Genomic DNA, 26,915 nt, shown 5'->3' with positions numbered 1-26,915 from the left:
TTGAAGAGCTTTAAAAAAATAACATAAAAAATATCTTCGGTTTTTGAGTATTTTTAAATAATCTAAGAAAAATACCACTTTGTTGAATAAAAATATACTGTAAAGAAATAAACTGACTTTCTTAACATAGTGAGTGACACCAGGAGCTGAGGTGGGGCTGGTTAGTCGGCGTGTGAGCTTCTGAGGGTGAGTAGTGGCCAACAGCAGCTCGTTTAGGATTTGAGTTTGCGTTTAACCTGCTCAGTAAACGGCTAAAAGCGACTTTGGCTCTCCTTGTTCACATGTGAGGGCATTACAGTACCTTATTGCTATATCTTTTTTAACTTCACTTTAAAATGGGCTTGTAAATTTTGGTTAAATCTAAGCAAGCGCAAAGCAAAAAATAAAAACCCAAGCGGTAGATTGAAACCTGTATTATGCACTGATTAAAAGTTTAATAAATACTACTAATAATAATAATAATAAAGCAATTTAAACTGCACCTTTGAGGGGCACTACCACAAGCACACAGTGTTATTAAATCATTCAGTGGTTCACTGTACAGTCAATGGCTGTCTTACGAATCATACGCATACACATAATGTTATGATAAATATCAACAAGCTGCTGCAACAGTTAAGTTCTCACTGGCAGCAGCGCATCATCACACACTGCAGCGCTGCGGGACGCTCGGGTGAGTGTGCATGAATCAATTATTCATCTTCATGTCAGAACACTGAAGAGACTTTGATTGTGATAGATGTGCAGACATAGCAGCAAAGCGCAAACACGCAGCGATCTCCACTGACTCATCTCTTCATGGCAACAGTGGAGGCTTTTGGAAAACAGCCCGCGGCACTTCTGGAGTCAGTACAAGACACTCGAAGTAAGTCCGAAATCCGCTAGTTTCTTTTTGGACTACTTGAACGTCCGATGGTGTTAAAGTGTGCAGGCCTTGTGGAGACAAGGTGATTGACTACAGGTGGGCTCAAAGGTTAAAGAGATGCTTTACTTATTTAGCCATTTTTGGCAGTCAAACATTAATATTTTGTCTATAATAAATTTTATATTTTCATTATTTTCCATGTACAATTAGTACCTTTAAAAACACATTTTGCAACAAGGGCTCAGGTAACCAATCACAGCTCAGCTTGTGAATGTCACATGACCAAATCTAGCAAACAGGAGAGCTGTGATTGGTTACCTGAGCCCTTGTGATGTCATTTTCAGTCGACAGCAAGTTGAAAAATGTGTTTTTAAACGTCCTAATTGTACATTAAAAATAATGAAAGTATCAAATTAATTATAGACAAAATATTAACTTTTTATTGCTATAATGGGCTAAATAAGTAAAGTATCCCTTTAGTCTTGGTGTTCAATCAGAATTTTCCTGACAGACTCTCACTCTTACATACATTTTAACGATCACAATTACTAGTTTTCTTTCGCTTAAAAAAGTGGTATGCTTTTAAATTAAAAATTTTGTCACACTACTTGAGTAGCCCAAGCATACTTGACAAATTTGGATGCAAAGTAGAATAATTCTTTTATAAATTTAAGTAAAACTACTGTACCGTACCAGTACTAGTCTACGTTAAGTATTAACCACGCCCCTATTCTGATTGACCTGAAATTGGAGCTCAGTGATTGGCTGGCAGGATGAGCAACCAGACCTGGAAAACACTGTTGACCGCCATCTTGTGCCTACTAGTATTATCTGTGCTTTTCTGCTGGTTTAGCATGAAGAAACATCTAAACAAGGAAGTCACTTGGGGCTGTGAAAGTGAACGTCCTGAAGGATGGTCTGTTCAAAATAGGCTTTTATTAAATTTTACTTCAAAGCGAACATTAGCTCCGAGTGGACGGCAGACATGGCGATAGCGGCCTCAAACACTGACGAAAAAGACCCATTTTTGCGTAAGTGTTTATGTGTGAACGGTTGTAGTCATTTAAAGTCTAGCTAAAATGGCAAACTACGCCACCTGCTGTCATTACATTTCACCCGCATGGGCAGAATGTTTCATGAATAAAGTGACGCAATAGGAACGTTCATGGGCAAACTATGTTCATTTTATTGATACATAACTAAAAGCTCAGCTGTCTTCACTTGATTGTATTTTGAGTGTAATTGAAAATTCCACCATTTTTTATATTTGGTTGAATGTACGTTCTTTGTTGGGGGAGAAAGCTGCGCTGTTAGGCTAGGAAGCATTAACATGATGCCGTCTTTTCAGAGTGCTGTTCAACCATACGAGATGACAATCCTATTTCCTGACATTCTCCATTGCTATTAATACACAGGTATGTTACTTTTTGAAGGTTGTTTCTGTTAGCCAACTGTGTTTTGTACTGCAATTTCTATTTCAAAAGATGCCAAAAATACTAAGGCGATAGTCAAGTGTTATAAAATTATATTTTTATGTCATTAATATTTAGAAGGGAGACATCTTCTGTCAAATTCTATAAATATGTACATATTTTGAATATGCATTTACATATTTAAAAGAATACATTATTTTAATCAATACTCTCCTCAATTCAAAGATAATGAAATCAGTATCCTTACTTTGCTATTTATAGCAAGTCAAATGAGCAATTAATATACTGCTAAATTACTAACTACTTTTCCTAACTAGTCCAACCACAGTAACAAACAGTCTCAGTCAAACCTGACTTGTTTAAGTGAGTGTACATATGAATATGATAAATTATTAGCCTCATTATTAATTAATATATCATTAAATGATCCAAAGGAAAGCTATTGCTGACTTAACTACTGAGAGTATGTATTAATATTTAAAGTCTACATCACGTGATTACGATTGTATGGCCTCATTGTTTAATAATAGATGTAGAACATTTGTCGTAATAGGCGGTAAATTGTGATTTCATTCCAGCTCAGTTTACATACCCAGCCTGCGCTGTCTACTGTATTCACCCTTACGCAGGAAGCAATCTTGAGGTTATTTAGCCCTGCAGGTCTATTTGAGGCGCTTGTTTCTCACCATGTCATGTGACGCAATGATGATGACTTAGCCTGAATACAAGTCTAGATGTTTGAGTAAGGGAGGAAAGTGTTGGAAAAAAAGCAGTCGAGATGGAAATCTATGGCCCTGAATATCGAAAATGAGGTTGGACGTCTTTCTCTCGCTCCCTGGTGATGATCGACCCCGCGCAGAATCCAGTCAATCCGTGGTAAATTATAGATTAAGGCTCAACTCAGGCTGGCTGGGTGCAGGCATCTAGCTGCATGTGATTTAAAGTGCACTGACTGCTGCTACGCGAGCCTCACCTCCAAGCCTTATTAAGTCAGAACATCAAACATTGCCCACAGATGAAGAAAGAGACTGTGTGAACATGTGAAAATTCTTACTGTAAAATGTTTCATTGTGTATGGACTACTGTATACGATGGCGTCACATCCCCAGGTCAACATTGTTTTTTTTTGTTTTCTTTTTTCTGCCAGGTAATATTTGGTTCAAATGGTATGAGTTATGTGTTTACATTCTCAAAAGGTTATATCTTAATTTACGTACAAATTTAATCTACTTTTCTAAAACTTCTGATAAAAGTGACAAATGTTTAGCTACAAACAGTTTTTGTGTTTCTGCGTGCATTTAATTGTTTTCCCAGAACGATTAAATAAACACCACAAAGATCAGTTTCTGTAGATTGAAATCATTATGGTAGCACAAGTGATACAACACTTTGAATATCATGGGCCTTTTATTTGCAAAAATGTGTATTAGCTTTTTTTTTTACACCAATGATTTCAGCACAGGTCAACTTATAAATACCATGAGAGAAATAATACAGTGACAACTCATTAAATGTAAATCTGTCTGTCAAGCAGCAATCAATATTTGTATCCTTGAGAGGAATGGCATGCAACAGCAAATCTCATCAGGCAGTCAAAGGCATTGCGCTCGTCCAGTATCAAACAAAATAGCGTACATGCAGATCAGAACTTTCTTACATTGATCAGCATGCTCCATTTCCTTACAAAAATATTGCAGTTCCATACATGGCTCAATTTTCAGGAGTGAACAGAACCACCTTGAGATCCATATTAAAAAAAAAAGAAATTCATTGGCGCTCCTGTGTCTCAATGTTTTAGGCAATTGATTGCACACAATTGCCTCACAGTTTACAGTACACTATGAAACATGCTGTTTACAGCAACAACACTTTGACGACCTAAGGCTCAGTTACGCTACAAATAATATGAATGTGGCCATGCAGCAAAAAGAGGAAAAAAGTGATCATCACGTTCAGGAATAGCGAAGGGAATCGAAAGATGGTTCTTCTTGAGTAATTTGAGTCCTCAGAATCATTTGATTGCTTGCCTGATAATTCAGTTTTTTTTTCTTATGTCATAAATGATGACATCACGTGCAAAAAGTGCATTTTGTTTGGGAATATTTTTAACATGACGTCACCGCAGCACTCAGAAGTTTGGCAATATTCCATGCGAAGATGACACCAAGGCTTCTTGCAACACTAAAAAAAAAAGCTTTAATTTCCCCAAAGCGGGGAATACATCCAATATGCTGAATAAATATCTTACATAAATAATGTTACAATATATATGATGATAATTAAATCAATGAGAATTGATCAGGAATCGGAATCGCTAAATTCTTATCAATTCCCATCCCTATTCAAGAACAAGCTCTACATTCAGGATGGTAGAAAACACAGGAACTATTTTTTTTTGAAGTTTTTCAACTACTTTGAGGCAGCATTCATTAGAAAATATGTTTATATTACATAAAGTGTCACCCTTTTGGATTTGAGCATTAAATTCCCTATAAATTTCAGTGAAATTTCACGACATGATCGAGCCGCTTCCTTGCCCTGAGTTTGACAGTGATACTTGCAAGGCGAAGCTCAGCAGATAAAACGACCCTTTCATGTACTCTACATCCTCAAATAGCCACCTCCGCTCTAACTGATGCCGTACCTCCAGTTGCAAGTTGCATCATCCACTTGAACAAAATGAACGTCTGTACACTTTTTCTTCTTTGCGTTTCCTTTACATAAAAGCAACCCGTGAGAACTGGGTTAGAAAAGAAACAAAAGACAAAATTCATTCATTCTTACATCTGTGCAAGTGCAGCCCTGAATAGACTAGACCTATCATTATCAACCATACCATGAAGGTTAATTAACTCATTCACTGCCAGCCCAGTTAAAATGGATTTTTTGACGTCTACAGCCGTCAATGGCACTGAATGACTTTTTTTTTTTTTTTTTTTTTTTTTTTTTTAATGCTGTCACAGCAAGCATCTACATGTTCAAGAGTCCTCTTTGTTGGATTCATGTAGCAGTTTTTTTTTCCCCAAAATAACTCCTGCTACTCAATGCAACCATGTGAATAAACAGCCACTACTTCAGGAAATCTGGAAATTCACATTTTTTAAACCCCTTTCCAGTAAGGTAAGGGTAAGGTTAGGACAGCATTCCGATCATTTCGGAAGCTGAACCTCATCTTGAAGACTGTCCTGCTTTAAACTTTACACTTGACCGTTTGACCCCAAGTTGGTGTTTTCCGCTGGCTTTGCGTTGGACTCCTCGCTGGCTTCTACAGCCTCGGGACTCTGACTGGTCACTGAGGCATCGCGTGCGTGCTCATTAGATGCGCACAGCTCCTGCCATTTTCTTCGGTTGGCATCTATCCCTTCCACCATTGGCTGCAATTTCCTGTTTAGCTTCAGCAGGGACTGCAAATGAAAGGAAAACGACATGCACTATTATATAAAAGCAGTAAATGCATGAGCATTTTGATCGCGCCCAGTGTAGGAAATACCTGATAAAGAGGTGCACAGATGCCATCTATCCAGTCCAGTTGTAAGGCAGGTAACTCATCTTTGCGATTTCGGTCAAATATGGCCTACAAAAGACACAATATGATCCTCCTTTAGAACATTAGTTTTACAACTAATTGACTCAATAAGCTGCAATAATATTAGTTTTTCCACAGACGATAAGGAATAAATAATACCTGTGAGTATTTTACACTGTGTTTTAGCACTAGTGGACTGTTTTAAGATGTGTTAATAGATACCTTGAAGTAAGTACCACTGCACAGTTGCCTCACTAAATCATTTGCGCCTCCACTATAAACAGCGTCATGGATGACTACATACTGTATCTTATTATTTTTCTTACAAAACACTAGGGCCCAACCTATTAATCGGCCAATATTAGCTCTTACAATCTGCAACATTTGGGCAAATTGTTTTGCTAATTTTTGCAGATATTCATTTATTTATTTCACATTACAACATAAGTCGAAGATAATAACATTGAAACTCCCCTCGCCCCACCAACAATTGGCCGATATTTGCCGATTTCTTTCTCCCTGATGTAAAATTAAACAAATTCTAAACGAAGAAGTACTGTCAAGAAGTCCAATGTCAAATATTGGAATCGGTCTTGGCCTCAAAAAGTCCATATCATTTGAGCCATACAAAACTTAAATTCCAGTGAGTGTTGTTACCGCTGGGGTGAGCTTCAACTCCGACCTCTCTCTGTCTCCTTGCTCAAAGAATTCACTCGTCACCAGCTCGGCAACCTGAATGGGCACATTTTACTTCAATGTGATACGACATAGGCTCAGAATCGTACAAACTGGATGGAATATGCAATTTTGTTGAGCCACGGTAGCTGGAGAGACCGAAAAAGTGAAGACCCCCCCCCCCACATTCTCACAAAATCTCATTAAATGCTCTCATGTCCCTCATAAATAATGAAATACATTGTATTTTAATCTTATTCAGGTCATGCAAATATTACATACAGTACGTATTTATGAGTCAGAGCTGCTTTTGTAAATCAACTGTGCATAAAAATACAGCAGGACAAAGCATGAAAATGATTGTAAACAAGCAAAAATTATGCCATTAATGAGTTCAAAATATGCCAAATGATAAATGCACCAACTTGTTTAGATATCTCCCATGGACGAGTGACTGCTCCTAAATCACAGGCTGTCATCAGCATAGATCTGTCAAAGGCCATCAAAAAAACATTGCAAACACAAAGTTATTGATTTCTACACTAGATTTTTTTTTTATTTTGTACAAAATACCTGAGGACTTCTCTATGATTTTCTTCCGTCCAACTGAATTCTTCAGCAAGCACGCTGTCAAAGAACTTGCTCCTGCGCCTTTGCAAAGCAAAGACAGTCAAGGACACAAGAGGGGGAAAAACAGTATTCAATGCAGCAATATTTTTCATAAAACTTGTTTTAAAGTAGAAGAATTGATCTTTTATTATTTTTTTTATTTTTTATTTTTTAACATTTGTTCTGAATACACTGAAAAAGACGACTTACTCAAAGTGCAAAGTGAGGTCTGTGGAGAGAATGGCCTGCTTCAATAGTTGCATCATGTTGCTATATTCTTTCGAGCAGAGGTTTGCAAAAATATTGTGACCCTGAAACATAAATAATAAATAAATCTCCATACAGTATTGCAGGCAACGGTGAGTAATAGTAGCTGAAATGTTCCCTTAAAGCAGATGCATTGGCAAACTCATCGCTCACTGTCTAATGAAGTCTCCATTAGCAATGTTAATTAGCAACACACAGTGACATTTTCTGCACTTTTCTAAAATGAATCAATAGATAACAGTGCTTTTATAATCCATCTCGTGTGAACTGGACACAAAAGTCTTAAAAATCTGTTGGCGGTCGCTGCCGCAGGAGACTCCGTCTCGACTGTTTCTAAGAACTCAAAAATCAATTTTGGGGCGATGATTCCCAACCACTCTCATCAATTGAACCATTTTTCAAAAAGCATTAGTTCAAACAAATGGCGTATTTTTGTCTGTTATCAGGCCACTACTTTGTAGGGCTATTAGCCTGCTTTTGTGTAACTCTCTAAATAATCCTGTCGGAGATATGGGCCTCACCTCGCTTTGCAGGATCATGACTGCATGATTGAAGTGATGATGTTCCAGGGTCGCTGACGTCCCGTAGAGCAACGCCAAAGCAGAACCTGTCCTGCAGACACAGTAGAAACATATTCAAAACAGTCATTTATCGCAAAAATTGTCATTGCACTGTGATTGAGCCTTACTTGGCTTGAAAGGCATTGTTGGTTCCTCGATGGTCCAGATCGTGGCACAGACAGCCAACCATCAGCGCCAAAATCTCTGCCTCAGATAAAACGTCCTGAAAGCTGGCTGACTGTAAACAAATATATTTTGCAATTCTGACAAATATGGAAAATAGCATATTGTATGACTTGATTCAGCTGTGCAAAGGAGAATGGTGTCAAGTGGGATGAAGGGAGGCTGATGGCAGTAAAACATGAGATGGGGGCACAGGGGCAAGGTTAGGCTAAGCTAGATGCTGGAAGGGAGCACTAAAACTTAAAATATGGCAGTTTATCTTGAGCGCTTTTAGGACTTCTGGGTGAACGGGGTGCACGGCTTCACGTGCTAAATGATCAAGACAACACAAATAAATCAGAGCCGAATGCGTGGAACTCACCGTAATCATAACAAACATGCACTGGGACACATTGAAGGCGTGCCTCCAGTTATGGTAGGCCACAGTTCGGTAGTTCTTCCTCACCGTGAGAAGCCAGCGACACAAAACCTAAGGAAAGTAGAAATTTTTTTTTGTTTTTGTTTTGTTTTTACTGCATGTTGAAAAGCCACCAAAACTCTCAAATGTTCAGTACATCTCAATGAATTACAATATCAGGCAAAATGTATTTCATTTTAGAAATTCAATCAAAAAAGTTAAACGTGTGTAGAGTATAACTAAACAGTTAAATATTTAATTATTTTATTTTTTGATATATTATTTTGATGACTATAGCCAACAAAAAGCCCAAGTTTAGCATCTCAATAAATTAGAACAACAACCAAAAAATATTTGTAACACGGAAATTAGGTTGGAACTTGTCAATTGAAAGTATTTTATTATGCATGCCATTATTTGGGATTTTTATTAACTAAATCCCTATAATTTTAGTTTAAAAAAAACTAATACATTAACTTTGATGATTTTCTAATTTATTGAGATGCACCTGAAGCACAAATATGAAATATTGGATTCTTTACTTGGTTGGACTCTAATCAAAAGTAATAATCTAACAATAGTACATGTAAACAAAAAAAATAAATAAAAAAGGTGAAACAATGCTAAGTCGAACAGCAAGACACTTGATGTAATGACAACTGTTATGCTTTAACATTCTTGACATACAAATATAAAAAGGAGTTGACCAGTATTAATAGCAGAACATAAACACAATAAAACAGTAACTGTACCTTTGCTTTTACAACGGGACACTTTACTACTCATGCCCCCCAAAAAAAGCCAAATTAAAAAAAAAATGCTAGCTGAACTTGATAATGTACTCCTGATGGTGACTCCAAAATGTACAAACAACTTAAAAAGTTCCACTGTACGTCTATTTACCTCAGTAGCCTGAGTGCAATTTAAACATCATACAGGGGAGCTTTTTCATTTTTTTTACTCACCTCATAGTCTATTTTAAAAGTTTGGACCACCCCAAGTTCCAGGAACATCCTGAGAGAAGCGGTGATCATTGCATCATTGTCCAAAGAGAAGTCATTGAAATGGAACTCGTCAATGCCAAGCTCGCAGCTCAGGGGGATTTTTGCAGCCTGACGAGAGAAGGTTGGGACAGAGCTGTCAGTCACATGACTCCAGCCACGGAGGAAGTGAAGCAATCGCAACTCAGTTGGGTTTGACTTTTAAGTAGACCAGATTGTTATGTTCCTATTTGCGCCAGCTGGGATTACCTTCAGTCTGTCAACTTCTACCTTTGAGCACGTAGCATGATAAGATAACATCTGGAAAGAACATATGCAAATAATTATGTAAAGGCTTCTTTTTATTTGTTCATCCTAGCTTGATCTAAATTCAGCATGAAACAAGAGGTCATCGCGTCAAAAAAAAGTTTTCATCAGGTGTTTTAGAAACCAACTGGGATAATGTGAAAATAACAAAAGTTTGACTTCATGAGGAGACTGGCACCATCATTTATTATTAATTATTGAACAGCTGAAATATTTATGCAGTAGAAAAGCAAGAGAGATACAGGGCAGCAAAGATTTTGAGTTTGACATGTACAGTAAGGTTTTGTTTGAGTTATTTTTGAGTCATTCAAGATGTGTCATCATTATCAAAATTGCTTAATTGATCTACGCGACTAGCAATTGCTACGGTCTAAGGAGGAACAATGTAAACATTTTTAAATCCACCGATCATTGTTAAATCGAATAAACCCTGGTAGTGATGAGTTGTGTTATCTCCACTCACATCCAATGCCACAGACTGCTTGGCCCACGTCTTCTTCACTTGATTGTACATCATAGTGTTGTTGATGCCGAGTCCACAGAAAATCACAAATGCCTGTAAAATAAAACATATTTCATGTGTTCAATCTATAGAAAACCGGCTGGTAAATGATTGAAAACCTCAAACAGTCTCTGATCCGCATCGTTGAAGGTCTTCCTGTCGAGACGATTCAAAATTTGTGCAACCCCTGTGGAGGAGCAAACACGAATGAAATAAAATGTTCAACTATTTAGCAGGCACATAAGTGTCGTTCAATAGAATTGGTGCTGGTCCCAATTAAAACTGCCCTAAGAGCCAATGAAAAACAACAACTGGCATTTGTAGCGTTTGGCAAACTCGGAACTGACAACAGTTTGTTGAATTTGGAAACATTGAATTAATAATTAGCGTTACTCTACAAAGAGTGCTATAAATTGGGGATGTCAGTAAAGATGAAGGTTTCTTAATAACTGAGTTAGTTAATTGCCTGGAAAGTTGTCATTTTTGCACCATAACAGTGCAGTATTTGACAGATACCAGCAGAAGGGACTGTAAATTCAGTTTCAACTAGTTTGCTGGTGAACGAAGCTTCAACCAGGTTGTCATCGATCATACGTTACAGCACGTTAGTGTATCATGAGAGATCATCGGGTGTTTTTTGGAAATTATTCTACGTCAATGAGTCCAAACTTGATTTTTGTTTTCACTTATGTGTACTATTATTGTAGCATTTTCAGTAGCACTGTCACAAAAAAACAAAAAAAGAGACTCCTTTGTGTATAGCAGCTTTGTGTTCTAAACAGGCCCAGATTTCACCCTGATGAACTGAATTAGTGAGTAAATTGAGACAAGATCATCGTAATTATTATTATTACTTTTTTATGTAATCTGGCAAACCTACCAATAATCTGATGCGTTCGATTCCAGATTGGCACACACAACACTGATCGGATATGAAATCCTGAGGCTTGATCTGCCTACAAAAACAGATTGTATTGATTACCATAGTTATTGAAATCCTTGTAAGTAAGTGTAAAATCATCCCAAAGTAATCAGATTATTCTAAAATCCACAAATTACATTAGTTTGTAATGAAAGCAGTGTTTTAAAAAAGTGAACAAAATGTTAGTGCTAAACTAACCTCGGCATCAAAGCGCGGGTCTTGGCACACGTCGCTGATGTTAACGGGCAGTCCCGTGGAGGCTACCAGCTCTGCGATGCTATTATTGATCAGCCAATCAGAGCACGATAGTTTCTCTATGCTGATGCTGCATATGGATAGAGTGCCATAAAAACAATCTGTGAACATTCAAACACAACAGTTCGCCTGCAGCTGACCAAATGTGTTGCAAATGTTAAATGGCTCGTGACCTTCGGTGGATCCAAATGTATTCATCTCTTGATTCTGATCATTATATTGTATATGCGCTGCTTGCAAAGATAGATATTAATAGATTAACTTTTTTTTCTATCAATTTTCTGACATTTTTAATTTTGTGGACATTTTATGGTAAATTTGAGGATTTCTTCTTTTGATTTTGGACATTTCATGGTTACTTTTTGAACGTTTTCTCCCATTTTTATTTAATTCTCTGGCATTTTAGCAATTGTATGAACATTTTATGGTAATTTTCTGATTTTACTCTTCCTTTTTTGGACATTATATGGTCACTTTTTGGACATTTCTATTTTTTTTTTCTTATTTAATTCCATCTTCCTTTCACCTCAATTTTTTCTGACAACTTAAAAATTTGGACTCTGACATTTTTTGAACATTTATTATTCATTTTTATGTAAACATTAATTTATTTAAAGAATATTGTATCAAAAATAAAAAACAAAATATGTAAAAAATATAACGGTATATATATATATTTTTTACTATTTTTTATTTTATTTTAGAGATTCACAGAAGAGGGACTAAAGAGCCACATGTGGCTCCATAGCCGCAGGTTGCACACACACCCCTGAGTTATACAGTAGTGCATTTTAGGTTCATCATGAAAGTTTGAGATTCCTAATTTACCCACATTGCCAGTTTTTCTGCATTGTTCATCTGTGTTTGATGTCACCTGATGTCATGATGCATGTTGCTCAAGGGGGACATCAGCTCGAATGTCTTGGAGAACTTCACAACCTTACAGGGCACATCATGGGAAGCACCACGGTAAATTTATAATTTCTCCTCTTGGGAAGTAAAGACCTCTATCATGAAATTAAAAAGTTGAAAACAGCTTTATTTTTCAAGGCCTCACCGGTGACTCGATGTCCTCAAGAAGCAGTACAGAGCAGCGTTCACACTGCAGGAGTGTCAGCGCTCGTTGCATGATCTTCCTCACAATCTTCTCCAAATCGGTCTGCTCCTCAAACAGATCGTTGACCACCTCCAGTAAAGCCTAAGGCAGCAAAAGGTAGTCTATAACTCTGAATGTATGTACAGTACACTCGAACCGCTGATGGATTACAATGTACATGCATGGAGAATAATACTGTCAATTATTTGATTGGCATCACTTACCCTGCTCCTTTCATACTCCTTGCGAGACTCAGAAAACAACTTGGCGTTTGAGATAGATATTCCACAGAAGGGCAGATACATCTGCAGTACCTGATTGCAAATACAAAACAAACAAAAAAAAGAAAGAAAGAAAATAATCAGAGGCTTGTGGCTTATGAGTATCAAGAAGATTTCAGCTTAGCAGGTCAAATCAAGCAAAATGAGCAGCAAAGCAGTTGAAACAACTTCATTCTGCCACCATGTGGACAATTTCATAAACACTAGTGGAAGGTGAACTGGGGTTGCAATATAATTGAGTGTATGATATGCAAGATTTCCCAACAGCTTAGCTGGATCTCCAATTGCTTTAATAAGCTCTGTTGATCGAGAGTGTACACTAGGTGTAAGTCAAGAGCAGGAAGAAGTGCTTTAACGCACTGAAGTGTTTACACTCAAACTGCTTCTCTGCTAGATGCGTTTAATGTTCCATGCTTATCACCGTCTCTCAGTATTTCTATCCATACGGCCCACTGACTGCGGGTAATGTAATGCGAGGGTATAAGAGGTCCATCCAGTGAGATGATGTCTCACCTTCTCATCATCCTCCGTGAAAGGCGTTCCCGTGGGATTCTTGTTGATTGCTTGTACCACTCCAATGACCTCGCCGTCGCTGTTGCAGATGGCCATGCAGAGAATGGACTGAGTCTTGTAGCCTGTTAACTTGTCAATCTCGTCACTGAAGCGGTGGTCCTGGAGGGCATACAAGCACATATAAAAGCACCTATAAATGCGCCCATTGTAAGAATGTATTTAAGTTTAGCAGCCTCGAGAGCACTTATGAAGATCACTACAGTCATCAGACATTGCCAAAGGGCAGCCAGTGACATTACAGTACATCCAACTCTGAGCCATTGAGCATGACATTAATGTTGGTAATTACTTTGGTTATGTCACAATAAAGACACTAACTGGACCTCAAAAGTAAATGACAGAGAGAAAAAAAAAAAGACTGAATAGGCTCCACACTTTTCACCAGAGCAACTAGATGACGCTCGCGTTACCTCGATGTTATTACAATGAAACAACTTTTCAATTTTTCAGTAGATCAAACAGAAATCTGGCAAAGATGAAAAATGCACATTATAAGAAACTCAACTGGACAAAATATTTCATGTAGATTGAATAAATAAATAAAACATCTATATTACATCATAAATACTTAAATACAACACTTGTCTTCAAGCCCTTTTAAATAATAAATGATACAAGATAACAGCATAGGCAAACAAAAGGATTATTTCACACAAATGTGTTCAAATCTGGAGCACAATGATAATAGAACAGAAATCCAATTATCTAGCACATGAATGGCCAATCCAGTAGAAAGAGCTTTAAAAATGTAGTTTATCTTTAAAAATATTCAAGAAGCTTTAGTTCAGATAAAATGCATATTTTATAATGATCTACTCTAGTAGAAAATATATAAAAGCTATAACATTTGCTATGTTCAATATATTGTCAATAATGTCAATGTACTACCGTTTCCAGTGATTGAACAGCATTGATCTCATTAGATTGCAACAACGGTCATAAAATGTAGTGCTTAGTAATGCAGATTTTAGCAGATATTTTGTTTGACATCTTTTGATTTTGATATCTTATTTTACCGCATTGAAGTTGATGGCAGGCATGGTGAGATAACATTTATACATATTGTTACTTTTTTCTCTAAAAAATAAAACTGCACATTTTAAAGTGGAAAATATAACTCCAGTTATATGCCTTTACAACATTATGTTCATGTTCATGTAGTTTCCAGACGTGTTTGATCATTGCCATTTTATTTTCCCATTCAAGTGTTTAGTGCTCGTTCCATTTACCTCGTATGCATTGGGGATGTTGACGGTCTCTCCATGCTCCGCCACGTATCCAATGATGCCCTTTCCCCAAGGCACCTGCACCTCGCTGGAGTTGAGGGTGCTGGAGGAGGGTCTGACCGTGGTGCCTGAGTGCACGTCAAACACTTTGGACACTAGCGTCCTCTTGTGTGCGGGTCCCTCCACGAGGAAGAGGGAGCACCTGTCGGCGTCCACCAGGATGCACGCGTTGATCAGGATCTTGTAGCTCAGGTTGGTCAGGTCCAGGTCGTTGGAGATGTCCTTAACCAGTTCCAAGAAGAACTCCCTCTCGTTGGCCTCCCGGAGCCGATACTTGTAGTCGGTGGCGGTGGACGCGTACTGTGGCACGCTGACTCTGGACTCCAGCAGAGCGCTGAGGATGTGCGCCGTGGTGGGAGGAAGCGAGCTGGCTTTACGCAGGAGCGCGCGCCGCCTCATGCTGGACTGGGGGTCCTGCTGGCTGAAGCTGGCGTGCTCGTCGTAGGTCCGGTGCGCCGTGGTGGCTTTGGATCGGGCGAAGTTGCGCCGAAGCTCCATGTGAGACGACCTGCGCCGGAGAGCGTCCGGATTGGCCGGACACAGAGAGGGCTCCCTGGCCGGGGCGCCTCCGCGTCTCTCATCGGCCGTGGGGACTTTCGGAGGCTGGTGCTCCCGCAGCCACCTGCTAATGTGCTCACACTTGGCTTTTCGGACCAGGTACTCCTCGAAGAGTTCCGGGTGGCCGTCTAGAAACGCCTCAACGTCAGAGTAGTCCGAAGTCATCATGGTGGGATAGACGTTGTGAGGAGCAAACGAAGAGAGCGAATGCTGGAACATGAGTGAAGCTGCACGGTGGGCTGGCTTTGCTGTCCTCCTAACATGAATCCATTCATTACCCATGTGAACGCCATCTTCTTCACAGCACATAGTGGGAGGGGAGGAAAGGAGCTACAGGTGGAGCACTCTTCTTTGATGCTACAGGTGCAGAGCACCACGTACACGTCTAAGAAACTGATGCAGTATGTACACTTTGAAACTGCTGGGTCAAAAATTGGACCAACCCACTTATTTGGGTCCCTTTGTTTGACCCAAATTAGGTTGTTTTTGATCCAGGTGTTTGAAGAGTGAATGTGTGTGCTACTTAACTACTTTATTTTTATTGTAGAACTTCTTATGAAGGAACGCATGCAATTTTCATCAAAATTATGGTGAGGAACAAGGAAGTACGTACAAGGTAGGCCTACTTGTAGGCACTAACCAGACATTTCTTCATCTCAATTAAGTGGCAATTGGCAATCATGTTGTACTGCTCATTACCGCCGCCTGCAGGATAGGGAGAGAAACTTTACCATTATTAGAGAGAGAGAGAGAGAGAGAGAGAGAGATACTTTTGCATATTGTTGCTTCAAGCCATCCTTCAGAATCATCCATCCATCCATTTTGCCATCACTTATTTATTATATTCAGGGTCTATGGAAGCTGAAGCCTATCCCTGCGGAATTTGAATGACTTGTGGGGCCCTGGATTGGTCACCAGTCAATCATAGGGCACACAGAGAGCCAGATAACCATTCAAACTCACATTATCACCATAACTGAATCCACGATGACCACAACTTTAATCAGGCAAGTGAACTTCAACACTATGTGTGACTCCCACAAAATGTTGTAACCTGCAAATGCTCATATAATAATATATAATGCACATTTGTCTCATTCAGTTGCATTCTGATAAAGCGCCAGCAGGAGGCACTATCTGTAAGACTGTTTACTTTTGGTTATTTAAAATAGCACATTTGATACAGTAATCCAGGTGAAGTAAAAAATTAAAAATAAATGTTCTCATCAAATACATTTAAAAAAAAGTTAATATAATCTTGGTGTTGCTTAGCCAGTGCCACTGCTGCACAGTATTATGTAGGGTGATGCAAATATGTTGCAATCAATCCCTTGTGTTCACATTAAACATTACCATTGTTAAACATCAAAAACACTGCCGGCTCCTCTCCACATTTCCTGTCGGATCCACTGTACTCATCTTTTGATCTTAGGCTTGCATGATGTTAGAGATGACTGATAACATTAAGTAGTGCGCATGCCTGACATCAACTGAACACCTTCATATGTTATGAAAACCAGACCCTGGTTCACTGGGAGTTAACTTCATTTAAAAAATAACCCATGGATGGATGGATGGATGGATATGTTAAAAGAATCCCCAAAGCAATATTGTTCTACATTAATTGATACATCACAAATCTTTGCAGGCAACTAAAGCTACCTTTTAAACCTCAGACAAAATTTCTAGTTAAATCCTACGTGTTTATGCAACCCCGTTTCAGCTGTCCTGTATCCTGTCTTTATCCTTTCCCTCAATATTATAAAGCCACTGCAATATTTGATTCAACAAAATGGCAAGAATTGGGAGAGCAGCTTTTCTATTGGACCAAATTGGTTCCTGGCCTGCTGGACATTTGTATTTTACTGAGACTCTCGAACACATCTCATGGGAATCCCAATTAAAAAAGCACAATGCGGCAGAGTCTTGGAGTAGCCTACATTGCTGCTGAGAGGCAAACGATATATAGCACCGCTGATCCGTGAAGGCTTTGTATAATGTCCAACGCAGAGCAAAATATATGCATTCATCTTTGAACACGATGGAATGGAATGCTAATGCATGCAATCCCTTATTTAACTGCATGGTTGCTATTGATTGATTTGTAGTTTATTTCACTTTGTCTGCTGGGCATGATAATTTCAATAAGTTGCAGTTGGCTGGCGCCCTAGCACTTATATGACACCTCAGAATGTTTTATGACATGGCATAATGTAAATCAAATATGAGTACTGATTATTTTTCCAGATGCTAATAATCTCCTCAATTGTCCCCGAGACTATGAGAGTAGTGTCGAAATGCAGCCTTGACATGTGGCTGCCTCCATTCTGTTGCATTGGTGAAAGATGACTCCTGTAACCAAAACCAAACTCTTCCAAGTTCCAAGGCACGTGTCTGGTTTCAGCATGCGTCCAACACTGGTAGCTTCAACATATTCTTTCAGCCCATAATGTGATTTAAGAAATCAGAGCTTCAATTGAACTCATCATATGATTTAATCCGTCTGTGACTTTAGAATTGTTGTTACAGTAGTTTGGTTTATTTGGACTTATCGGATCCGAGCCCTTAATTGTTTCTTTACCGCCTGCTGCTGCAATTTTAAGAAACCCAATCCATGGACAAGGTGGACCGACTGCTTGTACCTGTGAACTAAGGTAAAATAGAGGAACATTTGTGCTATGTTGCCTTCTTTTAGTCCTTAAAGTGTCAAATAGATGTCCATTGTGCAACATGTCTCTTAAACGCACCATGCCGATATATAAACACTCAATGAAAATATTATGCATATTAAGTATTCATATTTTTATGCATCATTGAATTAAATCCAAACCAAAGTAAATGAGTTGAGTAAAGTTAGTTCAAATGAATACAAAGTAACTTTTGCTTTCTTCATATGTACTTCCCAATGTTTTATGCATCTTTGCAACTCAAATACAACTGAATCTTTTTTTGTGGTGGAATAATCTGTTCTTCTGTTTAATCATCTAATCAGAGTTTTGGGAGCAGATGGGAGTCCCCGTCAGTAAACAACAGCATCATGTGAGCATATGGACACATGCATCCAAAACCTCACAAATGAATCCAAACTAACCATTACTGATTCCTCTTGTCCTTTCACAGGGAAACTTTGAGTCACTGTGACATCAGTGATGTAACAAAGAAAAGTGATGCACTCCTCAATGATCAGACGTGAGTAATCATATTTGTATCATTGATTAGCTATACGGTAAACAAGACAGACAAGGAGTAAATATGTGTTTTTCTTAGCATTCCAACATCCTTATGCATCCCACATCTCCCGTTTTGAGATGTTCCCATCCTTCCGGTCGACAGGTGATCATCGGGCAGGAGTCAGGGCAGCCCGGTTCCCTTTTGTCAGCCCCAATGTCCCACCTACACCAAAGGTTACTGTAATCAGCCAAGAGAATGGTACGACGAGAATATTTGGGTAGCGGGTGGCATAAAGTGACATAATGGACTGTTACTTCCTCATTCAGGTGATCTGTTCAGGCGTGATATTTTGGAGCCAATCACAAGGGCGAAGATAGCCAAATGGACAGGAGATTTTAGCGTTGTGGAGGTAAATGAACTTTTATGTAAATTTCTACAAAATTCAATATACCTTACCCATCTACATAATTGAGCTTTTATAATCATTTTTGTTTTCAGCGCCCAAAACCTGTGAGGGGAGTTAGGCATGCCTTGTACCCACATCCCACAAGGGCAGTCGTGTCCAAGGATTCTGAACGGACAAGTAACATGTTGGAGAACATCGATAAGATGCACTGGGTCACCTCGTATCAGATGCACTATAAAGGTAAATGCCTTTTAAATTAATGGTCCTTGCAAGAAGGTGAAATAGACACTCAATGCAGCTATTATATGATGTCAGATGCAAATACATAATGGCCGATCACTGGAGTGGTGCCCTCAATTATTTTGGGACTGCACAGACCAGTGATATGATATTGCATTGTCGTAGGCATTGGGAACAGTTGCGATATGTCCAGCAGAAAAGTATTGCAACTTTTCAAAATTCCCTAGCAACCTTTACGCACCTAACAAAAAAAAATTAAGCATATCTTGCAAAAGGTACACAAAATTTTCTTGAAATGGCTCGATTTTTATGCTCAACATGGGCGGAGTTGTCTTTTTTTAGGTATTTTCATAGATGAGGAAAGTTAGAGATCAGTGTTTGCGTCGTTGTGGGTGTGAACAGGGCCAACTACTTGTGTGCTAAAGGTGCACAGTTTTTGACGTTGCAGAAGCAAAAAAAGACTTGCTGGAGTCCATGCCTGTGATTGAAGCGCGCAAAGTTGGTATATAAGGAACTGTAAGTAGACCTCCATGGGTGGATGATGTAAAATTGGTCAAGGTAATCTCACAGGCGGCGCTATGAAGTGAGTACTTGGAGACCGCCTCCCAACCCGATCGTTCGGGTCTGTGTGAGAAATTCCAGAATTTCAGAGTGTCACCATGTAGGTTGAATCTTTTGTAATTAATTTTGTAATTTTCCTCTCGCCTTGAGTTTTTCTCCACTCTCCTGGGATATCTCTGCTTCATTTTCTGCACACTGTGCCAACTAGTTTGCATTGCTTATTGTTACCCTCTTTCTGAATCAAACAGTAAGGAGATGAAATAGTTCATTACATAAGAAGAAGGAAGAGCACTCAAAACAATCATGATTAAATATTTGATGAGTTTTTAAGCATGTGAAGGAAGACAAAAACAATAAAAATGTGTTTAAATGGCAGATCATTCTTATTAAATTTTGTTTTTATGAACATTTGGGGCCCTTAGAAATCTTGGTGTAGGAGGAGCACTAGAAACAATCATGATTAAGCATTTGATGTGTTTTTGTTTTGTTTTTTTAAACATGCGAATGAAGGCGAAAACAATTTTTTAAAATCTTTAAATGGAAGGTAACTCTTATTAAATTCCGCTTTTGGGAAACATTTGGGGGCCCTTAGAAATATCGTTGTCCCAGGAAAAGACGCACGCGATAGGTGCGTGAATTAAAACCAAAACAATAATAATTTATTCAAATGGAAGACAACCCTTATTAATCATTTTTTAAATGAAACATTAGGCCCCCCTGGAAATCTTGGGGCCCAGGCAATTAAGTGTGTTTCATTGTGTCCAGTATAGTACTCTCTTGATGAGCTTCATTGTTTAGATTTCTTTTTTTCCCCAAGGGTTTCACCAGACTGGTAAAATTGATGAATTCTGGGGAAAAGGATGTAATCCTGCTGGGAAGTCTTCAATTTCCACACGACTGGGAACAGAGGTGAGAAAATACACAATTAAAATCAACAACAACAAAAAATCATACCACGGTCCCTAATGAAAAGCTTTTCCTCCAGAGAACTATTTATATGCCGGCTGCCTCCAAACCGAGACAAGCAGCGATAAGAAGACAGGGGAGAAACCTGAATAGCACTTATGCTGACATTTTGTTTTCAGCAGCTACAAACCAAGACGCTACTTCAGCTCGAAGCCAACATGACTCTCAGACAGTTCAATGCAATAAAACAACGAGTCCACTCAACGTTGTTTCTAATTCCTCGCACTCTGTGAGTGTTGGAACACAAGCCATTGAGTCAAATCAAGTGGAGAGCAAGGAGGAAGCAAAAGTGCACTTTGATGAAAACCGCGCAAAGCCTCCCGTGTTGACAGTCGACCGAGATGTCCAATGCAATCTGTCACCGCTTTGTGTGCTGCCTGGCATCACACCTGTGGGAAGAACTGCCAGCTGTAGAAAAACTGCACGTGCGGACCTTGCGCGCATGCAAGCGGATTATAGCAGGTCAAAGGCCCATCGCGTCTTCAACAACTCCATCACATACCCTTCTTTGGACATGAGAGACCATTTGTACACAGGAAAGCAACACGAGTTCTATGGCGTTAACTCTAGCATCATCCACGGATAATCTTGTCAATCAACTTTTGGCAGCTCACTGATGTGTATATGACTGGATAGGCGATAGCCCATACGCACGTGCAAGCCGTTGAAGCCGCGGGGCGGCCATCTTACTCCTCCCATCTCGCGAGCAGATACGGTGTGTGCTGCTTTGAACACTCCCCTTTTCTTTTATCGCTCTGTTCCTAAGCCCCCCTTATTATATTTGGCAGAGGCATCTTTTGTTGAATTACAGTTATAAATCTTAATAATTAACTAATTAAACAATGAACGATTAATTAATTAAAAAATATACAGGATTCCTCCTGTAAACATCATTAAACATATAATTTATACATGTATTTAAGGCAAGTTGTAAAATGTCTGTTTGTTTATCTCATTTAAAACATCATAAATCACGTTTTTTCTACTAAGTACTGTCTCAAATCTTCTCCAATTTTGATACTGTAAATGTATAGGAACATATACTGATAAACGTTTCCTGGGAGGAGCAATATGGCGGCTTCAAAAGTCTTGAACTATCGGCTAGCCAGCCATATATACAGGTCAGAATAGCAGCTGAATTGTAGTCAAAATGAACCACATATATGAAAGTAAAAAATTGACTTTAAATATTTTAACAGTAGAAAAATTGTTAAAAGTAAAAGGCAAACATTCAGACAGGAGAAAAAGGGCTTCAACCATTGCTTTCAAACCGACGCTTTGTGACATAAAGTCCTTGAGGCCTGACCCGCAGCTCAGAGTGATGTAACATTCTTTTCATTTTTACTTTCATTCATTTATGCTTTTAAAATAAAATGACATTGATATTTGACACACACAAAAAAAGAAAACATGGACTAACTGTTGCAGCCCTTCTCTTTTGGGCTTCAACTTTTTACTGCTCCTTCTCTGACAGGAACTTGATGATAAATGGGATCACATTGGTTCATTTCTTTTAGTGCGTACGGGACTTTTATGCACATTTATTTTTATTGGCAGTAATAAAAAAATTAAAAAAAATAAAAAGTACAGCAACTGATGATAACCTGCAATAAATTTGTGGTTGCTTTGCCTCCCTGTGCAGTTTTTCTGTCCATATAATCGTAAATACGTTTAACAGACAATGCAAATTATGTAGGAGTAAATACATGCCAACCAAATGGATAAGGATCCATTTATTTTCAGAAGGAACTTCAAAATACAGGTGCTGTATATACTGCACAAACAATTTAATGACCCATCTCTTATTCTTTACAATATGTAAAAAAACAAAAATAAAAAATAAAAACTTCTCTTTTAATTGATATTCAATAAATTGAGCAGTTGACTTTCTAGGTTAATTTTACTGTAACTCTCAAATCAAAACCAGTCTCCAAAAATGAGCTTCCTTTATTTTGGGGTCTCTGAACTGCAAAGCTGCAATTCCACCACTTGGTCAATAGAAGGCAGTATGACATCATATTAGGTCCACCATCATTTTTAGTCCCCCCCACCCTCTCAGTCATGTCACTCAACGTTATAATCAGTCTACTCTTCCGTATTAGTTCAAACGTCCTCACGTAGTCCGTATGAAGAGATTTACTCTAAAGAGTTACACTACGTCAAAGAATGGAAAGTTTTAAATGACATAATTGAATCTTTGGGGTCCCCAACATACGTCATAAAAGCACACAGCGGAAAACACAAGCCCCGCCTTTTACCGTTTCGTCACCTTCCTTCTTAACTCTAATTGGCTCTTATTTGGATCAGCGACCAAGTATCCACCTTCTGCGTGCAGCGGTGAGCAAATGAAGGTTTTTTTTTCTCCTTACTGTATCTGCGTGTCACGAACCAGAAGGGGGTCTGCTTAATTCAGTGTCTTCTGTCATTTTCACTGCCTGTATCTTTTTTTTTTTGTGCCACTTCGGAAGCATCCATCATCATCATCATCATCATCAGAAAATCACATCTGCAACTCTGTCAAGGTGAGTGTGCTCTTTGTTCATTTCTGTTATTTAAAGACCGTTTTACAAGTAGTATAAAGTTAATTTATACTTTTAGCCTCGTCTTTGAACAGAAACGGCGTCTTGTTTTGAACTCAGAAGGTAAAAGCACTTATTAAAATTCATGAGACGCCAAAGCTATGAGTAATGTATTATTAAGAAAGTGACAAGCAATTGCTCATGCATGCTAAGATGTTACAGTACCGGTAAGTCACTGAGTGCATCTCAGCATCTCACACCCACTGTTAGTGCGTTACTGCAACAGCCAAGACGCAAATAATTTCTTTAGTCAGTTTCTCTATATTAGTCATGAGCTAACACCCACATATTTCTTTATAAATGCAACACAGACTTGCACAACTTTTGAGGTCAACATGACTGGCTGACATTCACACAAGCTGGGATTTAACGAACAACGCAGCATCCTTTGGGTGCACTGCCGGACAGAGGAGCCTTTCAGGTAATGCGTACAAGGGGGCTTGCTATGTGGCTACTGGGAATGTGTACCACTTATTGATAGGAACTGAAGACGGAAGCAAGTCTGCTTGTCAGCTTCAATGATGCAGAGCTGTTTTTCCTCCTGAGCGCATGATTGAAAGCGCAGCCTTGATTGATACCTGCTAGCCTGATTATGATTACTTAGTCATTCACAATGGAGGCGGCAAGGTAGACAGTTGGTTTGCATACGTGCCTTTCAGTGTGGAGTTTGCATGTTCTTGCTTTGGTGGGTTTTCTCATGTGAAACACTGCACAAGATTGGAGATTAGCTCCCAGTTCCTCCGCAAGACCCTGACCAAGTTTGAAGTTTTTATTTGCTCCAAAGCAATTAATTCCGGTGGAAGAGATTAGTGTCTGCTAAAGCCGAAGATGTGCTGGTGCCAAATTTGGTGTCCTCCATCATTAACATTCCTCACTGGCTCTCTGACAGAGCGTGATTGGTCTGCCAAGAAAAAGAAAAAAAAGAGAAGTTCAGAAGTTAATTCTGGAGTACGTATATCAATTGTGGAGCAACGCTGTGACCTAGTGGTTAGCACGTCTGCATCACACTTCTGAGGTTTGGGGTTCTATTCTTGGCGCCGGCCTTCATGTGTGAACTTTCATCTTCTTGTCATACTCCATTCATGTTACATTCATTGAAGACTGTAAATCAGAAGTGTCCAAATTGTAAGTGAGAATGGTTGTCTCCATTTGCCTTGCAATCAGGCAAAAGTTAGCTGAGGTGCACTCCAGCTCACCCGCGAGCGACCCTGACGAGGACAAGTGCTATAAAAAATTAATGGATGTACTAATTCTGTACCAGGATGATTTAATTATCACTGCACATCTTTAATTACCATCCCCTTAGGTTTTGTATTGTCCACACTTGGTTCAAATGTGACAATGTGTGCATGATCAGGGTTTCCAAGATGGAGGGTCTGGACCCAAAATGGGTTGTGTGGTCATATTTTATAGCCAGGGTAAAATGGACAAAGCTACTTTTCTGATAAAAAAAAAAAAAGAAAAAAAAAAACAGCAACCAAATTCCATGTTTGTGGCTCTGTATGCCAAAGTGAAAGGATGCCCTAAGGTCATGTAATTCTCAAATCACGAGACTGTGCATCAAAAGAAATAACTTCACAGGTGTTTTGCTTTTCTGTGATCAGTAATTGAGGTTTCGATTGAGTTATGAACACCATAGAAGGGGAAATGGAACTTATTGTGATGTAGGAACATGGTGCACACGTTTCTATCTTGCCTGCTGTCCAGTACAAAAAAAAACAAAAAAACAACAACAACAAAATAATATCCATCCATCCATCCATTTTCTTGACCGCTTATTCCTCACAAGGGTCGCGGGGGGTGCTGGCGCCTATCTCAGCTGGCTCTGGGCAGTAGGCGGGGGACACCCTGGACTGGTTGCCAGCCAATCGCAGCAACAAAATAATAGTTTTCTTTCAATTATGTGCTTGAACATTACAGCAGTGTCCAAGCTGACATGATCAGCCATCTGTTGAGTTCACTGTAAATGCTCAAAGGAGCTCGAACTGTACTCCTTGGCACAAGCAGTGTATTCCGAGTGATGGATTTGTAGACACCATGCATCATTTCCTTCAAGTTTTCCAATTCAAATGATTTATCCACTGGGGAGCGTGCCAACACACTGCTTCCTTCTTTAACGCTTGGGCACTTGTCCCTCTCAGCATTCGGTCTGCCAGGCCGCTTCTCTTTTTATTTGGCACAAATTGTTTACCCCCTTGCAGCTGCTCCTAATTCAACAGAATCCATACAGAGAATCAGTCCTGCGTGCATTACCACTCGTGTTTAGGTCTGACGTGATGGATTTTCTAGACTTGGCTTCAATTGGATGCCGTTAATGGCATCATTTGTCAGTGGCGGTGCGAACCCAAAGAGGCAATGTTGCTTAGAGACTGGCGGGCTTTTGGTTAACATTCAATTCTGTTGGTTTTCAGTCAGAAATACGTAAGGTGATAAGTAGTGTTGTTCCGATACTGTTTTTTGGCTCGCGATACCGATACCGATACCCAGTTTTGCAGTATCGGCCGATACCGATACCATACCGATACTTAAGTTTTTTTTTTCCTCAACATGAAAAAGCTGTACTGCCATTGGTTCAGAGCATTCAAGGGCCAATAGGATATCTTAGATCGGCATGCAGTGAACATGTCATATATCAGTGAATGTTATGCACAAGCAAGACACAAGATGCTGCATCCAAAATCCTATATTAGGGTTGGAATTATTGGTATCGGCATGTTACTTGTGAGTAGTCACCGATACCGATACCACTGTTTTTATGCAGTATCGGCACCGCTGCCGATACCAGTATCGGTATCGGAACAACACTAGTGATAAGTCTCCATACAGTAATTCTTCAGAGACTGGTTACGTGCTTCAGTCCTGCTGTTTTGGTTAGCAATGACATTCAAATGGGCTCAGCAGTTAACACTTTGGGCCCTAGTATTTTCTTTCTAGCGCAGATGGGAGAAAGCGTTTGCACCGCTGTGCGATGGAACGCAGCCGACTTCTGGCCAATTGAATCGGCTCCCCTCATTCTATTTAAAATCAGTCATATTATATAAAAATATCACTTATAGCTGGGAGGCAATTTGGGCCAGCAAATTTTACTCTCCAGACTTTGTTTTCTACAGCTTTAATTTGATGTAACTATTTATTTACTTTTTCTTTACAACCTGAACCTGGAAAATGTGATCTTAATCCTGAGGGAGAGTCCCTAAGTAAGCAAATGTGCGTCACGCCAGGTGCATGTGACTCACCTCCTTCAGAGCTGCTAAACATAACAACTGTAAAGGGACTCATTAGATGTCACCTTCTTCAGGTTTGTACCCACATACTCAGTCATGTGACTAAGGAGCTTCAAAGGGATATGTCAATAACATTGGCGTCATACTGTGTTGTGAGCTATATATTTTATGACTCAGATCGCATTAGCTCAGTATTAGAGCAAGAAAAGAAAAGAAGACAAACGTTTCAGGAAGTAGATAAATTGCAGCAGCAGAGATAATCTGTTTCCGATCTCATGTATACACAGGTGTTCCCTCTTTTTGTGTCACGCAGCAACTTGTTTAGGGACATTTCTAAAACGATGGAAAAACAACAGTTAGCCTGCAGTATACATTTAAGTCACACTGATTATTACAGTTTATAATATTCACGATCATCCTTAAACGTTTCATAATGCAATTTATTTCTGCCTGATTGTGTCTCTGTACTCATT

At 39.1% G+C, this 26,915-nt stretch overlaps 3 protein-coding genes across 9 annotated transcripts in view; 2 read left to right on the top strand and 1 right to left on the bottom strand.

The window, feature by feature from the left end:
* The window catches only part of LOC144022080 (uncharacterized), a 28,783-nt gene extending 6,570 nt beyond the window's left edge, over positions 1–22,213 (top strand). For 2 of the 6 annotated variants that reach the window (XM_077526549.1, XM_077526548.1), the window contains exons 2-11: positions 740–865; positions 2,214–2,280; positions 12,403–12,470; positions 12,552–18,334; positions 18,416–18,484; positions 18,563–18,724; positions 18,793–18,875; positions 18,965–19,112; positions 20,491–20,582; positions 20,659–22,213. In XM_077526549.1, coding sequence (XP_077382675.1) covers positions 18,463–18,484; positions 18,563–18,724; positions 18,793–18,875; positions 18,965–19,112; positions 20,491–20,582; positions 20,659–21,225 — 1,074 coding nt within the window. In that variant the 5' untranslated portion in view covers positions 740–865; positions 2,214–2,280; positions 12,403–12,470; positions 12,552–18,334; positions 18,416–18,462 and the 3' untranslated portion in view covers positions 21,226–22,213. Of the gene's footprint in view, positions 1–739; positions 866–1,670; positions 1,897–2,213; positions 2,281–12,402; positions 12,471–12,551; positions 18,335–18,415; positions 18,485–18,520; positions 18,725–18,792; positions 18,876–18,964; positions 19,113–20,490; positions 20,583–20,658 lie in introns of those variants that run through there. The other 4 variants (XM_077526553.1, XM_077526550.1, XM_077526552.1 and 1 more) reach the window with 4 other exon arrangements.
* Positions 3,709–15,721, bottom strand: pde11al (phosphodiesterase 11a, like). The gene is given in 22 exon segments (XM_077526547.1): positions 3,709–5,702; positions 5,789–5,872; positions 6,482–6,556; positions 6,925–6,988; positions 7,073–7,150; positions 7,319–7,419; positions 7,897–7,987; positions 8,064–8,173; positions 8,480–8,587; positions 9,481–9,627; positions 9,766–9,816; positions 10,286–10,378; positions 10,444–10,511; positions 11,205–11,280; positions 11,445–11,571; positions 12,376–12,440; positions 12,559–12,699; positions 12,822–12,911; positions 13,392–13,550; positions 14,681–15,495; positions 15,498–15,535; positions 15,537–15,721. Coding segments are annotated over 22 exon segments (2,856 nt in total). The 5' UTR covers positions 15,605–15,721; the 3' UTR covers positions 3,709–5,495.
* Positions 22,214–22,782: 569 nt separating the features above from the next.
* The window catches only part of osbpl3b (oxysterol binding protein-like 3b), a 30,830-nt gene continuing 26,697 nt past the window's right edge, over positions 22,783–26,915 (top strand). Inside the window, exon 1 of one of the 2 annotated variants that reach the window (XM_077526881.1) lies at positions 22,783–23,161. The gene's annotated coding sequence lies outside the window, so the exon portion shown is untranslated. The remainder of the gene's footprint in view (positions 23,162–26,915) is intronic. The other variant, XM_077526879.1, reaches the window with a different exon arrangement.

Source organism: Festucalex cinctus, chromosome 7 (assembly GCF_051991245.1).
Source record: "Festucalex cinctus isolate MCC-2025b chromosome 7, RoL_Fcin_1.0, whole genome shotgun sequence".
In the NCBI taxonomy this organism is placed as follows: Eukaryota; Metazoa; Chordata; class Actinopteri; order Syngnathiformes; family Syngnathidae; genus Festucalex; species Festucalex cinctus.
This window is presented reverse-complemented; position numbering and strand designations above follow the sequence as displayed.